The 13117-nt window shown below is 41.9% G+C and overlaps 1 protein-coding gene across 2 annotated transcripts in view; it reads right to left on the minus strand.

Moving 5' to 3' along the window:
* Nucleotides 1-3663: 3663 nt before the first annotated feature.
* Nucleotides 3664-13117, minus strand: part of Colec12 (collectin subfamily member 12) — a 168886-nt gene continuing 159432 nt past the window's right edge. For both annotated transcript variants that reach the window (XM_070029465.1, XM_070029466.1), the window contains 2 exons: nt 5630-5775; nt 3664-4351 (listed from right to left, as the gene is read on the minus strand). In XM_070029465.1, coding sequence (XP_069885566.1) covers nt 4332-4351; nt 5630-5775 — 166 coding nt within the window. In that variant the 3' untranslated portion in view covers nt 3664-4331. The remainder of the gene's footprint in view (nt 4352-5629; nt 5776-13117) is intronic.

Raw genomic sequence — 13117 nt, forward strand, 5'->3', positions numbered from 1 at the left:
ATACAGGAGAATCAGTTCTACCTTCAGGTGACTTTTCAGATTAAGAAGGAAGCAGGGTGCAGGTAGAGCAAGGAGGTCAGATAGCATAGTGGAAGGCACAGGTAGCATGATTTGGCTGTTCAGTACATTGTGGGGGAGTGTGGGCTGCAGATGGAAATGGAAACCAGGCCTATGGGCCTTAGTATGGCTGCCTGTGTACCCTGCCCTCAACTGACATCCTGGGAGACTACAGGTAGAATGGACTATGCTTTTTTTTTTTTTAGGAGCAACCCTGATAGAAATGTGGGCAATAGACATATATTCAAGCTGAGCCCCAGGTTCCTTAGTCCCAAAGCTGGCACACTAGGTTTGCATAAAGATCAGAGGAGCCTAGTGTATTATTGATGTGCTATGGATACATGACTGAGAGTCACAAATGTGTTACACTTCCGTTCTCAATATCCATGTGGTATTGCTATGGAAGCTGTCCACTTCTTGATGCATCTGCTGTTAGTTTTTATAGAAATAGCTATTACCATCTGTTGTCTGCTGTAGCTTGAGCAGTAACTGCTACAAATTGGTGAGAGTGGGTGGGAAGAAAGCTGGTGAATATTGATCATCAGAGGAAAAGAAAATGCTTTGTTTTTGCCTTGTCTTGCTTTCTTTCAGGAGAAACATATTTTCTATCTTCTCATATTTTCTATCTTCTCAAGTCAGGTGCCTAAAGACCTCACAATATTTCACTAACACTCTCCTGTCCAAGAAAGCATTGTTATCATAAAATGACTAGAAACCAGGAGGATACAAGGCATCTCACAATGTGTGATACTCATCTGATTTGATTCATTTTATTCATCCGTGTTATACAGGTCTTCGGTTCCTATTTTTAAAGCATGGGTCTGAATCCTGTCTTTACCACTCAGTACCGGTATGACTCAGGAAATCAGTTCACCTCTCTGAGCCTAAGTTCTTGTAAGATGGGGAATGTGCTAGGCCTACCTTAGCACTATTGGGAGGACTAGGTGAGACAGTTTGATAGAAACACTGGGCAGGTTATCAGTGAGCTGGGAAAGGGCCTTCAGTTGTGGAAATTAGCACTTGCTAATATACATGATGATATCAGATAGTTAATTCCAAGTTTCTTTTGTAGACAATTTTTTGTGATTTGCATTCAGAACCTTATAATTGCTTGGAAGGCACTCTGCCAGTGAGCCATACCTCTAGAATTTTTTTGAGGGTCATGGGATTGAACTCAGAGCCTAGGCACTGTTCCTGAGCTTTTTGCTCAAGGCTAGCCCTCTACTACTTTCAGCCACAGCTCCACTTAAGGTTTTGAGGTGCTCATTTGTAGATGAAGAGTCTCATGGCCCTTCCTACCCGTGTTGACTGAACCACAATCCTCAGATCTCAGTCTCCTGAGTAGCTAGCATTACAGGCATGAGACATCAGAGCCCAGCTCTAGCTCCTTTTTTTTGTTTTTAAATTTGCACTGATTGTTTTTGAAGTAGGGTCTTAAATCCTATCAAGATACCATATGGAGGGGCTGGGAAGGTGGCTCAGTGGTAGAGCACTTGCCTTGCATGCTCGAGGCCCTGGGTTCGATTCCTCAGCACCACATAAGAAAAAAGCCGGAAGTGGTGCTGTGGCTCAAGTGGTAGAGTGCTAGCCTTGAGCTGAAGAGCTGAGGGACAGCGCCGAGGCCCAGAGATCAGGCCCCATGACCGGACCCCCCCCCCAAAAAAAAAAACTATGATATCTGCTGATTTTAAGCTTTCTTTCCTGAGGTGACAAACAAGTAAAACCATACCCATTATTTTTCTGTTGAGGTGGAGTCTCACCTCCTTGTTTATCCAGGCTAGTCTAATGACCCTTCTGATTTCAGACTCCCCCATTGCATAGATATGTACCACTGTGACTCTTAGTTCAGAAGGGGTCTTGTAGCTGGGTAATAATAGCTTATGTCTATAATCCTAGCTACTCAGGAGGCTGAGATCTGAGGATCACAGTTCAAAGTCAGCCTTGGTAGGAAATTCCATGGGACTCTTATCTCCAGTTAACCACCAAAAGCCAGAAGTAGAACTGTGGCTCAAGTGGTTGGTAGAGTGCTAGCCTTGAGCACAAAAGTTCAGGCATAGCACCCAGGCCCTGAGTTCAAGTACCAGTAATGGCACACATAAAAGGAGGAGAAGGGGTCTTAGAAACTTTTCTGTCCATGCTGCTTTGAACTGCATTCTCATTCTCAGTCTCCTTACAGTTGTAAGCCACCAGCTAATGTAAGCACATGAAAGGAAAGAGAAGTGAGTTTTAGTCTATCAAGGTTCTTGAGCCTGAAGAGGTCTGTGCCCACCTCATGTTACAGACCTCAGCAATTCAAGCCCAGGTGACAGTGGGTATGGTCAGTCTGATCTGTTTCATGGGTGGAACAGTAGGGCAGAAAGACATCGAGGACATGACTACTCTTGGCCTACAAAATTGTCTTGAATGGTGACCACAGGCAAACAAGATAGTTCACATGGCCACAGAGGTGATCACTGGCTTTATTACTCTACCTTTTTATTTGGATTTGGTAGCAGCAAATTCTGCCTTGGAGGACCCTTGTGAGGAGCTGGATGGTATCTTAGCTCTGAGCATCAGTTATACTTGTTCCTCATTTCAGCCTGGTATACGTCAGACTCTTCAAGAATGAAGAGTAGATGGATGACAGGCTCAAAATTCATCAGTGTGGCTAGAGTTTACTTTTGCATTTCATCTGGCATGTGCCTTGGAGTTCAGTTTTGGAAACTGATGTAAAGATCAACTTTTCAGGGAGCTTCTAGCTGGTTTGCATTTTTCCAGCATCGCTACCTTTGGTGGATGTGACACCATGCTCCCAAGCATTGGCTCTGGTGTAGGTTTGATAGAAAATCTGTTCACATTGGGGCTGGGAAGGTGGCTCAGTGGTAGAGCGCTTGCCTTTTATGCATGAGGCCCTGGGTTTGATTCCTCAGCAAAAAAGAAAAAAACCAGAAGTGGCGCTGTGGCTCAAGTGGTAGAGAGCTAGCCTTGAGCTAAAGAGCTGAGGGACAGCGCCCAGGCCCAGAGTTCAGGCCCCAAGAACAGACCCCCCCAAAAAAATCTGTTCACATGTCAGCTTTATAAACCAGGGCTTTTTTATTTATTTATTTATTTATTTATTTATTTATTTATTTTTGGTGCCAGTTCTGGGGTTTGAACTCAGGGCCTGGGCACTGTCATTTAGCTTTTTTGCTCAAAGCTAGTGCTCTACCACTTGAGTCCTAGCTCCACTTCCAGGTTTTTGGTGATTAATTGGTGGTAAGTCTCAGGCACTTTCCTGCCCAGACTCACTTCAAATTGTAGTCCTCAGATCTAAGTCTCTTTCTTGCTGGCTAGGATTATAGGAATGAGCCACTGGGGCCTAGCAACCAGGGCCTCCTAAACAGCCAAGTTTGTGTGTTCTGCCTTTCACAACAGATGTCTTTCTATCAGCTCTGCTCTACCAAATTAATTAGATTTACATTCTGAATTCACACTTTATCAGGCACACCATAAGAGTGAGGCTGCTGACAGGCTCAAGGCATGAGCCCAATTGCATGAACCATGTAAATGCTCAGGCTTAATCTTCATCAGCAAAAAGTGCAAGAATATTCTGGACACCTCAAATGATTCACTCCTTTGAGGAAATGATACATTAAAATATACACACATATTTATTTTTAAGACCACAACTGAATTCTTTTTTTTTTTTTTTTGCCACTGGGTAGAATTAAATCTGACAAGAAACCCTCTGAGATTTTATTAGTACCACTTGTTTTCTTTGGCTTCATGTATTATATTCATAAAATGACTAAAAGAGGGAAAATAATTGTAAAAGGAAAATATTTTGTACAAAAATACCAAGTTTTAAAAGCTCTTTAAGTATATTTCATATTACTAAGAATTGGCCTATATATCTATATATGTCTGCATAGTTTTCCTACATCTGGGATTTTAGAAATGTAAGGTACTGTTTACACAGTGTATAAGTTCTTTGTGTAGCGCAACAACCGATGACAGTCTTTTTAGTTGGAGTATTCCATACTTTGAGTGATTTAATTTGCATAATTGTGTGATTACTGGCTGAGAAAAATCTCTATGTGATTCAGTCCATCTGCACACTGAGAATCGGTATCGCTCTGGGGGACATTTCAGTTTCCAAGTCCTTGGAATAATGGCAAATGCTAGCTGTCAATTTTTAGTATTGGTTTTCAGTGCTTCTCCCTCCTCCAACATGGAGAGAAGGTAATGAAATCCAGAGTATCCTTCGCCTTGGAGAGCCCCCTGAAGGTTTGCTCAGGTTATTACATCACCATCTGTTATAATGCAGATGATAGGTCTAGAAAGAGAAATAGGATGGAGTTAGAGGCATCTTTAGGAACAATTCTATTATTTAATAACGTTTATTTTTTCCCTTTGATGAGCGACAGTACTGGGCCTTGGACGCAGGACCTCTCATTTGATAGGTAGTGTTCTATTTGAGGCATTTCCTCTACTCCTTTTTGCTTTAGTTTGTTTTACAGATAGAGATTCACATTTTTTTCCTTAAACTGGCCTCAGACCTCAGTCACTTCTACCTCTGACTCCTGGGTAGTGTGGGATTACAGGTATATGCCACCATACATCACCCTAACATTATTTGCTTTTTCAAATAAGTGTGTAGAAGTACTTATTCATATTAAGCTAAATTCCTTCTAGGAGGAACCTATTTTGGGGAAAAATAGTACCTTCTCAACAACTCCCAAATGTCTAAGGCAAAAATGATTCATTTGGTTTAGTTGTCACCACTGATTATAATCTAGTGCCTAGATATCCATGTCTCTCAACTAATCAGGCTGTGGCTTCCTTATGTGCTTTGGGGTTCCAATACTCAGTAGACCTGAAGCAATTTCTGTTGAATGGGCAGATATATAATTGGTGCCCCAGTTACTTCCAAAAATAATTTGAGCAAAATAATGCCTAAAAGGTTTTGTTTACTAATGGCTAAAACAAACGCCAGCTTTATTAAAATGTAATTCATCAAGCATTCAAGTGACCCATTTCAAGTGCTGAATTCAGTGTTTGTTTTAGTATATTCACAAAGCTGTACTATGAGTCTTTGATAGATTTTTCATCATCTTCAGAAGAAACCTCATTCTCATTAGCATTCCTTCCCTACTTCCCCCTTTCTACCAGTTCTGATGAAAACTAAGGTGCTATGTTATGCAAGGGGGATATATATTAAATAAGACTTTAGCTAGGTATCTTTTGAAAGGCCTCTGGCTTGTATCTATCCATTACCTAGGACAATCTCTGGCCCGCAGGAAATGTTCAGTAAATACGCACAGAAGTATTACTTGGCCAGGTATGGATATTGGTCTACGCAGACCATATTTTAAAGAACAGTTAGATGGTAAGTTATTGACCTAGACCCCTAAGTCTAACACTTATTGAGTACTTCCTAAATACTCAATACAGTTATCCACTTGTCTGGGTCTTCACAACCATCTCATGGAGAAAGTATTATTATTCCACAGAGGTTAATAACCTACTCTGCTAGTAAATCACAGAAACAGAACCTGCACTCAAAGCCTTTCTCACCACCTCTCCCTCACATTCCAGCCATGACATAACTTACCTGTCTCCCTGTTTTTTTCACAAATGAAGTTATTGATGTCTTCACACTGGAAATCGTTCCACTGCCCGGCATAAATCAAACCAGCACAGTCTTCTCCTGGCCCATGGCCATGTCCCCAGTTATCTGGTTGTCCAGCTTTCCAATTTCTTTGTAACAAAAGAGAAATTGAGTGTTATTTGTACGGTAATGCAGAGGTGTTCTTTATTCAGAGGAATGTAAGAAGCAAAACTGAAGCATTGTTCCTGGAATGAAAATGCACGATGGAAAGAAAAAGCAGTGCATGCACTTGCTCAGAATGATGAACAACTGTTTTGCAGAGTAATGTGCAGTGTACCTCCCATTGTCATTTTTGCCATAATGAAATCACATTAAGCTTTATCATTGTGAGGCCAAGGGACTGAATCCTTTTTTGACATAGTTAGATGAATGCCTTTCTAATGTATTACAGAATGCTGACTTCTGGACATGTAAGTATAATGTGCATGAATACACATATACTAAAAGTGCGGGGTAGGGGGAGTGGGAGGAGGACTCTTTGCTCTTTTTTTCCTCCCATCCTCCCTCCTTTCCTTCTCCTCCCCTCTTTTTCTGTGTTTTACTCACAAGGATCCTTGTACATTTCACTATCTTGTCTCCAACAAGTAAAAGCCTCAGGAACAGAAAATGAGAGACCCTTCATATGTGTTTATATGAACTTAGGTTTCATTGGTTAAGTTGAGGGTGGTTGCTTGCTTTAGAAAGAAATGGTAATTAATTTTTACTGGAAATTACTCCTATATTTCACTAGTTTTTTGGGGAGAAGGGTTCTTAAAAACAAATTTCCTTTAGGATGAGCTCTTTTGGGGCTTAACAGCTTGGATGCTCTTGTTTGGAACAGCACTTTGCCAGAGTTCACAGTTTTTCTTTTTCTCTTTCTTTTTTGGTCTGTTGTAGGGCTTGAACTCAGGGCCTGGGTACTGTCCTTGTGTTCTTTTTGGTCAAGGCTAGCACTCTACCATTTTGAGCCACAGCTCCACTTCCGTTTTTTTTTTTTTTGTTTTTTTTTTTGGTGGTAAATTGGAGATCAGTCTTAAGGACTTTCCTTTTCCAGATTGGCTTTGAATCTTAGCCTCCTGAGTAGCAGATTACAGGTATGAGCCATTGGCATCTGGCTGAGTTCACAGTTCTTGATTCTGTTTCTATGCAATAAATTAGATGTACTTACAGACTCCATTTTTCTTTGGGGGGGTGTATATGTCGTAGTACTGGGTCTTGAACTCAGGGCCTGGGCACTGTCCTTCATTTAGCATTTTTGCTCAAGGCTGGTATTCTACCATTGGGGCCACACCTCTACTTCCAGCTTTTTGGTGGTTAGAGATAAGAATCTCATATACTTTCTTGTCCAGGCTGGCTTGGAACTGTGATCCTCAGATCTCAGCCTCCTGAATAGCTAGGATTATGGGTGTGAGCCACCAGCGCCCAGCTTGGGACTCCATTCTTGAGTGCGCTTCTTTAAGATGCACTTTCATGAACAGGAGCTCAGGGTTGCTGCTTGCGAGAACACACTGGCCTCTGGGGAGGGTCTGGAAGAACATCTGCAGCAGGAGATGCTTCCCACCAATTGTGACTCACACCCATCAGCAGACGGGCGCTGTCATGTCACCTGAGAAGAGAGTTCACAGAGCCCTCTATCTGTTGACACTAAGACCAGCCTGATGACTTCATAGATGGTAGTGTGAAAAGGCAGGTGAAGCATATAAAGAATGAAGCAGCATGGTAGAACGGATACCTCCAAACAAAGGGTATGTTTGGGGATTTAAATAATCACTTCAGTTAACTTCAGTTAATGAAAAAAAGGATAACTTAAAGGAAACTATCAACTGTGATAGTAAACATGGGATAAACTAAGAGGAAAATTTAGAATATTGTCATTTACTACTTAACAGATATTCATAAAGCACCTGCTATGTGCCAGGCATAATCCAGATGATGGCTGCACAACAGTGCAGAGTACAAGTCCCAGCTCTCATGGAACTTACAGAACAAGTAAGACGTATTAAAACAAGAATCTCAGACAAAGCCAGGCACGAGTGCTCAAGGTTGCAGTCTAGCTACTTGAGAGGTAGAGAGACCCATGGATTGTGGTTTGAGACCAGTCCAGGCATAAAAGTTTGTGAGATGCCATCTTACCCATCACGTGGGCATGGTGGTGCACACCAGCCATCTTACTGACAATGGAAAGTACAAGTAGGAGTGCAGATCAGAGCAGCCTAAATTGAGAGTCTATCTTGAAAATAATGCAAGAAAGGGCAGGCAGACTGTTTCAGAGTGGGAGAGTGTGAAGCCCTGAGTTGAAACTGCAGCACTTCCTTAAAAACAAAACAAAGCGAAAAACCTCCTAGTGATTACAGATAAAAATAAAATTGGAAAGAAAAACTTTGAGGCTGGAAGTGTGGCTCAAGTGGTAGAGCCCCGGTTTAGCAAACATAGTACCACAAACAATGCCAACAACAAAACTTGGTTAACTTCCTTGGACATTTTTTTTTTTTTACATATTTCTGTCCAACTTGCAAGGCAACTCTGGAAATGTCAACAATGCCCAAAGAGTTTGAGCTCATTAATGTACATTTTATTCATTTCTGCCAGTATGGTGAGAGGGATGGATCCTAATTTTGATTACAGAATTTGAGCTCTGATGCTTCATTTTATTTATTTATTTATTTATTTATTTTTGGGTCTGGTCGTGGGGCCTGAACTCTGGGCCTGGGCGCTGTCCCTCAGCTCTTCAGCTCAAGGCTAGCACTCTACCACTTGAGCCACAGCGCCACTTCTGGCTTTTTTCTTTTTTTTCTTTTTTTGCTTATGTGGTGCTGAGGACTCGAACCCAGGGCCTCGGCATGCAAGGCAAACACTCTACCACTGAGCCACCTTCCCAGCCCCTGATGCTTCATTTTATAATGACAGGCCACTTGATATTGATTTCTCAGTTTACTGGTAAACTGTATAGATCTGGCTTCTTTGCAATAAGAAAACCTGCTTAATATTATCCTCACATTTTGCTTTTAAACCATTTAAAGCTAGATAGGTTAAAGAAAAGGACTTATCAACTACAAAAGATAATTAAGAGATAAGAAAGGAGGTAATCTTTATTACTTTCCTCCACTGGCTTTTCTGGGTCACAGGAATTCAGATACAATAATCAAGGTTTTCCTTTAAGAAGGGAAAATGAGCATTCATTTTTGCAGGGGTGAGGGGAGGTGCTGAGGTAGAACAGCATGGAGGAAGGAGGTAGCCTAAAGCCAGCTGCAGCAGGAATGTGCACAGTCTCCATGCCTCTTTCTGGAAAAGCAACAATTCCATGAAGTGACTTGTGGGAACATCTTGTGTGTGTGCTTTACAGTGGAACAGCACATGTCAGATAAACACAAGGTATGTGTTTTGGAGAAGAATGTCAGTTTAAATATTGCCTCTAGAAGGAATGGTTGAACTTTGGCCTGCAAATCCCCAGCTCTCATATTATAATCCACATGTCACAGCAACCCAAAAAGTAAGTACACCAAGAACCTTGGAAACACTGAGACCGAGGGCTCCAGTGAGCTGGAAACACACACAAGCAAATCAGCTGGTGGGTGTGGAACACCTCCAGGTTTTTGGGGTCATCCTAATGGAGACAGAACATATGTTCCCAGTCTGGGGAATAGTTCCTTCCAACCTTACAACTTAGTACTTTCTCGTCAACCACGAGATTAAAGCTACAAGGCCAGCAAACTTCTGCTGGGAAAGGCTTGGCCTCAAAACAGGAAGATATTAGTGGTGAGAAATGTTTCTTCACAGTAGAATGTTATCCCATGATGAGGGCTGTAGTTGTAGAAAAGTCCTTTGTATGACCTGGGCTAGTGCTACTCTGCTTTTTGTTTTTGTTTTTTTTTAAAGGGGGCTGGGAAGTTGGCTCAGTGGTAGAGTGCTTGCCTTATGTGCATGAGGCCCTGGGTTCGAATCCTCAGCACCATATAAACAGCAAAAAGCTGCAAGTGGTTCTGTGGCTCGAGTGGTAGGGCACTAGCCTTGAGCTGAAATGCTGAGGGACAGTGCCCAGGCCCAGAGTTCAGGCCCCACAACTGACCCCCCCCCCCAAAAAAAAAGTGAACATATACCAGTATAAATTACTGTTAAATTAGAGGAAGCGGAAGAGTCTTTTCTGGTCCCTACTATCCTATGAATTTATATTGTAAAAACACAAATATGATGTGGGGCCATCTATAAGGACAGAAAGCTGTTGTTTAGCCTTTGTGATATAAACATGATATAAACCTGTGACGGGTATTCCACCAAATGACATCTACACAGGAGAAAGGGAAGAGCAGATGCAAGGGGGTTGTGGGATGCTGGGGGAAGACTCACAACTCCGGTGGTTTAGTAGAGGAGTGGAGGGCCTGCTGCTCAGAGCATGTGGGCAAGCCTACATCCTCTATCTTGCTACTTTGGCCCAAGTAAACTCTTAACAGGGACAGTCGGCCAAATGACACATTCTATCAAGAGTAAAAAGATTGGCTTTGATATGCCCCTGATTTCGCCAGTCCTTTCTGTTTATCTTTTTTCTATTTCATTGCTTTCTGCTCTTTCCTGTGTGTTTCCTTATACTTAACAATTAAGTGTCTGTGTGTGTTTCTGGGGACAGAACCAGGAGCACCTAAGTTCTTTCTACTTAAATTTGTTCTTTTTCTACCCTTATAAAGTTGAAGCTGATTTTCAACTTTTAAGAACATGTTTTAATGTATGTAATGTAAGGCTAACAATGTACTACTACTAAACATGCACTGTTTCATATGCATCTTATAATTTTATTTTTTGTGGGTCGTGGGGCTTGAACTTTGGGCCTGGGCACTGTACCTGAGCTCATTAGCTCAAGGTTAGCGCTCTACCACTTGAGCCTCAGTGCCACTTCTGGTTTTCTGGTAGTTAATTAGAGATAAGAGTCTCATGGATTTTCCTGCCGAGGCTGGCTTTGAACCATGATCCTCAGATCTCAGACTCCTGAGTAGCTAGGATTATAAGCCTGAGCCACCGGTGCCTGGCTTACATCTTATAATTTTTGATATCTTGTATTGCTTTTGTGAAACATTTTCCAGAATTTTGTGATTATTTTTTGATCTATGGTTTATTCAGAAGTGTCATATAATTTCCCAAATATTTGAGAATCTTACAGATATTTTTCAATCAGTTTCTAATTTAATTGTTTGGAAGCAGGGAACATACGCTATAAAAGTAGTCTTTTTTTTGGGGGGGGGTCTGGTCGTGGGGCCTGAACTCTGGGCTTGGGCGCTGTCCCTCATCTCTTCAGCTCAAGGCTAGCGCTCTACCACTTGAGCCACAGCACCACTTCTGGCTTTTTTCTTTTTGCTTATGTGGTGCTGAGGAATCGATCCCAGAGCCTCATGCATGTAAGGCAAGCGCTCTGCCACTGAGCCGCCTTCCCAGCCCCAAAAGTAGTCTTAAATTTATTAAGACTTGTTTTATAGTCAAGAGCATGTGGTCTATGTTGGTGAATGTCCTATAAGCATGAAAAGAAAGCATTTTTTACAGTTGTTGGGAGAAATATTTCACAACTGTCAATTCAGCTAAGTTAGCCAATTATCCTTATTGATTTTTCTGCCTACATGTTCTATCAGTAAATCTTTGAAGTCCTGCTCTTTTTGATATCATATTTAGGATTAAAATGTCTTTGTGACATGGCTTCAGAAATGGGTCACAAAAATATGTAATTTTATTGTTATTATTAAGGTGTTACAACAAAGACGTTACCATTTCACAACTGGGGTACAAATGGGTCTTTTTAATGTAAATACAGGGATAATATTCCCATATTCCAGGGGGAAAAATCCATTAGCTGGCTTATGGGGAATAGTGCAGGATAATTCAGTGAATGTTAGATGATGGTGAATGGGTCTCAATCTCAATCTCTAGACTAGAGACTGTCAGCCAGAAATGAAATTGCCATATGTCTATGGCACCCTCCTTCTCCAGGGATTGCCAGATGGCCAGCTGTATGTATTTAGTGCCCGTACTGGGGTTTCAACTCAGAGCCTCCTGCTCTTTGCGTGGCTTTTTCGTTCAAGGCTAATGCTCTGTTGCTTGAGTCAAACCTCTACTTCTGGCTTTTTGGTGGTTAACTGTAGGTAAGTCACATATTATTCTGCCCATGCTAGCTTTGAATCCTCAAGATTATCGTGGTTTACCACTGAGTATCCAGGTGAGCCACTGGTGCCTGGCCATTTTACTTATTTTTTTGTATGTTTTTTATTGTAAAAATACTGTACAGAGGGGTTACATGAGCAAGACAGACCTACAGTATGTGAGAACTTGGCCTGGGCATTGTCCCAGACTATTGCAGAGTCCCTCTCATGCAGTCCCTTTTCTCCAGCTGGTCCTGCTTTGCCCTAACCTAGAAATAGCACAAGGCTCAGTGAGTCAGTTGAGGAGTTCAGGGAAAATAAACCTGGCTTCAGGTCTGTATGTGCTCTATGCTTTGGACACCTATTCCCTGTCATGTTCCTTTTTGTCTGTTTATTCCACCCCTGCCTTTCTGAATCAAGTCAGAAATAACAGAAGCAGCTGGGTGCTGGTGGCTCAGGCCTAGAATCCTAGCTACTCAGGTAACTGAGATCTGAGGATCATGGTTCAAAGCCAGATCAGGCAGGAAAGCCTGTGAGATTCACTTTCAATTTACTACCAAAATACCAGAAGTAGAACGGGGCCTCTAGTGGTAGAGTGCTAGCCTTGAGAGTAAAAGCTCAGGGACAGTGCCCAGGCTTTGAGTTTAAGCCATAGGACCTACGAAAAGAAAAGAAAAATGCAGTGGAAGGCCTGTTATCCTTTGTATATTTCTTCCTTCACAGTAACCACAAAGTCCCTAAGTAATTTGAAAAGGGCTGTGTATGTGTTGGAGAAAAATGGTAAGAAGAAAGCTGTGACTGTGACACTTAATTCCTCTGTGGTAGAGGCAAGGTCTGAGATGATGCCAGCCCCATCAACTTATGAGTTTAAGAGAATTGGTACTAATCCTTCAAATGTTTAGTACAATTCAGCCGCGAAGGCTCTGGTCCTAGTTTCTTCTTCCATGGGAGATTTTTGATCACTAAGTCAGCCTCTTTATTTATTACTGACTTGTTCAGGCTTTCTGTTTCTTCGTGATGCAGTCTTGTTAGGGTGTGTTTCTAGAAATGTGTCTGTTTTTCTAGGACACCTGATTTGCTGGTATAAATAATTGCACTCAGGGCCTTGCCCTCTTGGGAGTAATCTCTTAGATGGCTGGATGTAGAGAATGACTGCTATGGGCAGGAGAGAGACCTCAGAAACCGAGAAAAGGAATATAAAAATAAGTCTGGATAGATGAAGAAGTACTTGGAGAGACTGGTATTGATGGAAGGCCCTTAGAAAGCCTGCAGCCCTTCCCAGGTCTCAACAGGAAATGTTCTTATCTTCCTCACAAACTTGCTGTGAGACTTGCGA

The sequence above is a fragment of the Dipodomys merriami genome, unplaced genomic scaffold, assembly GCF_024711535.1.
Source record: "Dipodomys merriami isolate MVZ:Mamm:240054 unplaced genomic scaffold, mDipMer1.0.p SCAF_2, whole genome shotgun sequence".
Lineage (NCBI taxonomy): Eukaryota > Metazoa > Chordata > Mammalia > Rodentia > Heteromyidae > Dipodomys > Dipodomys merriami.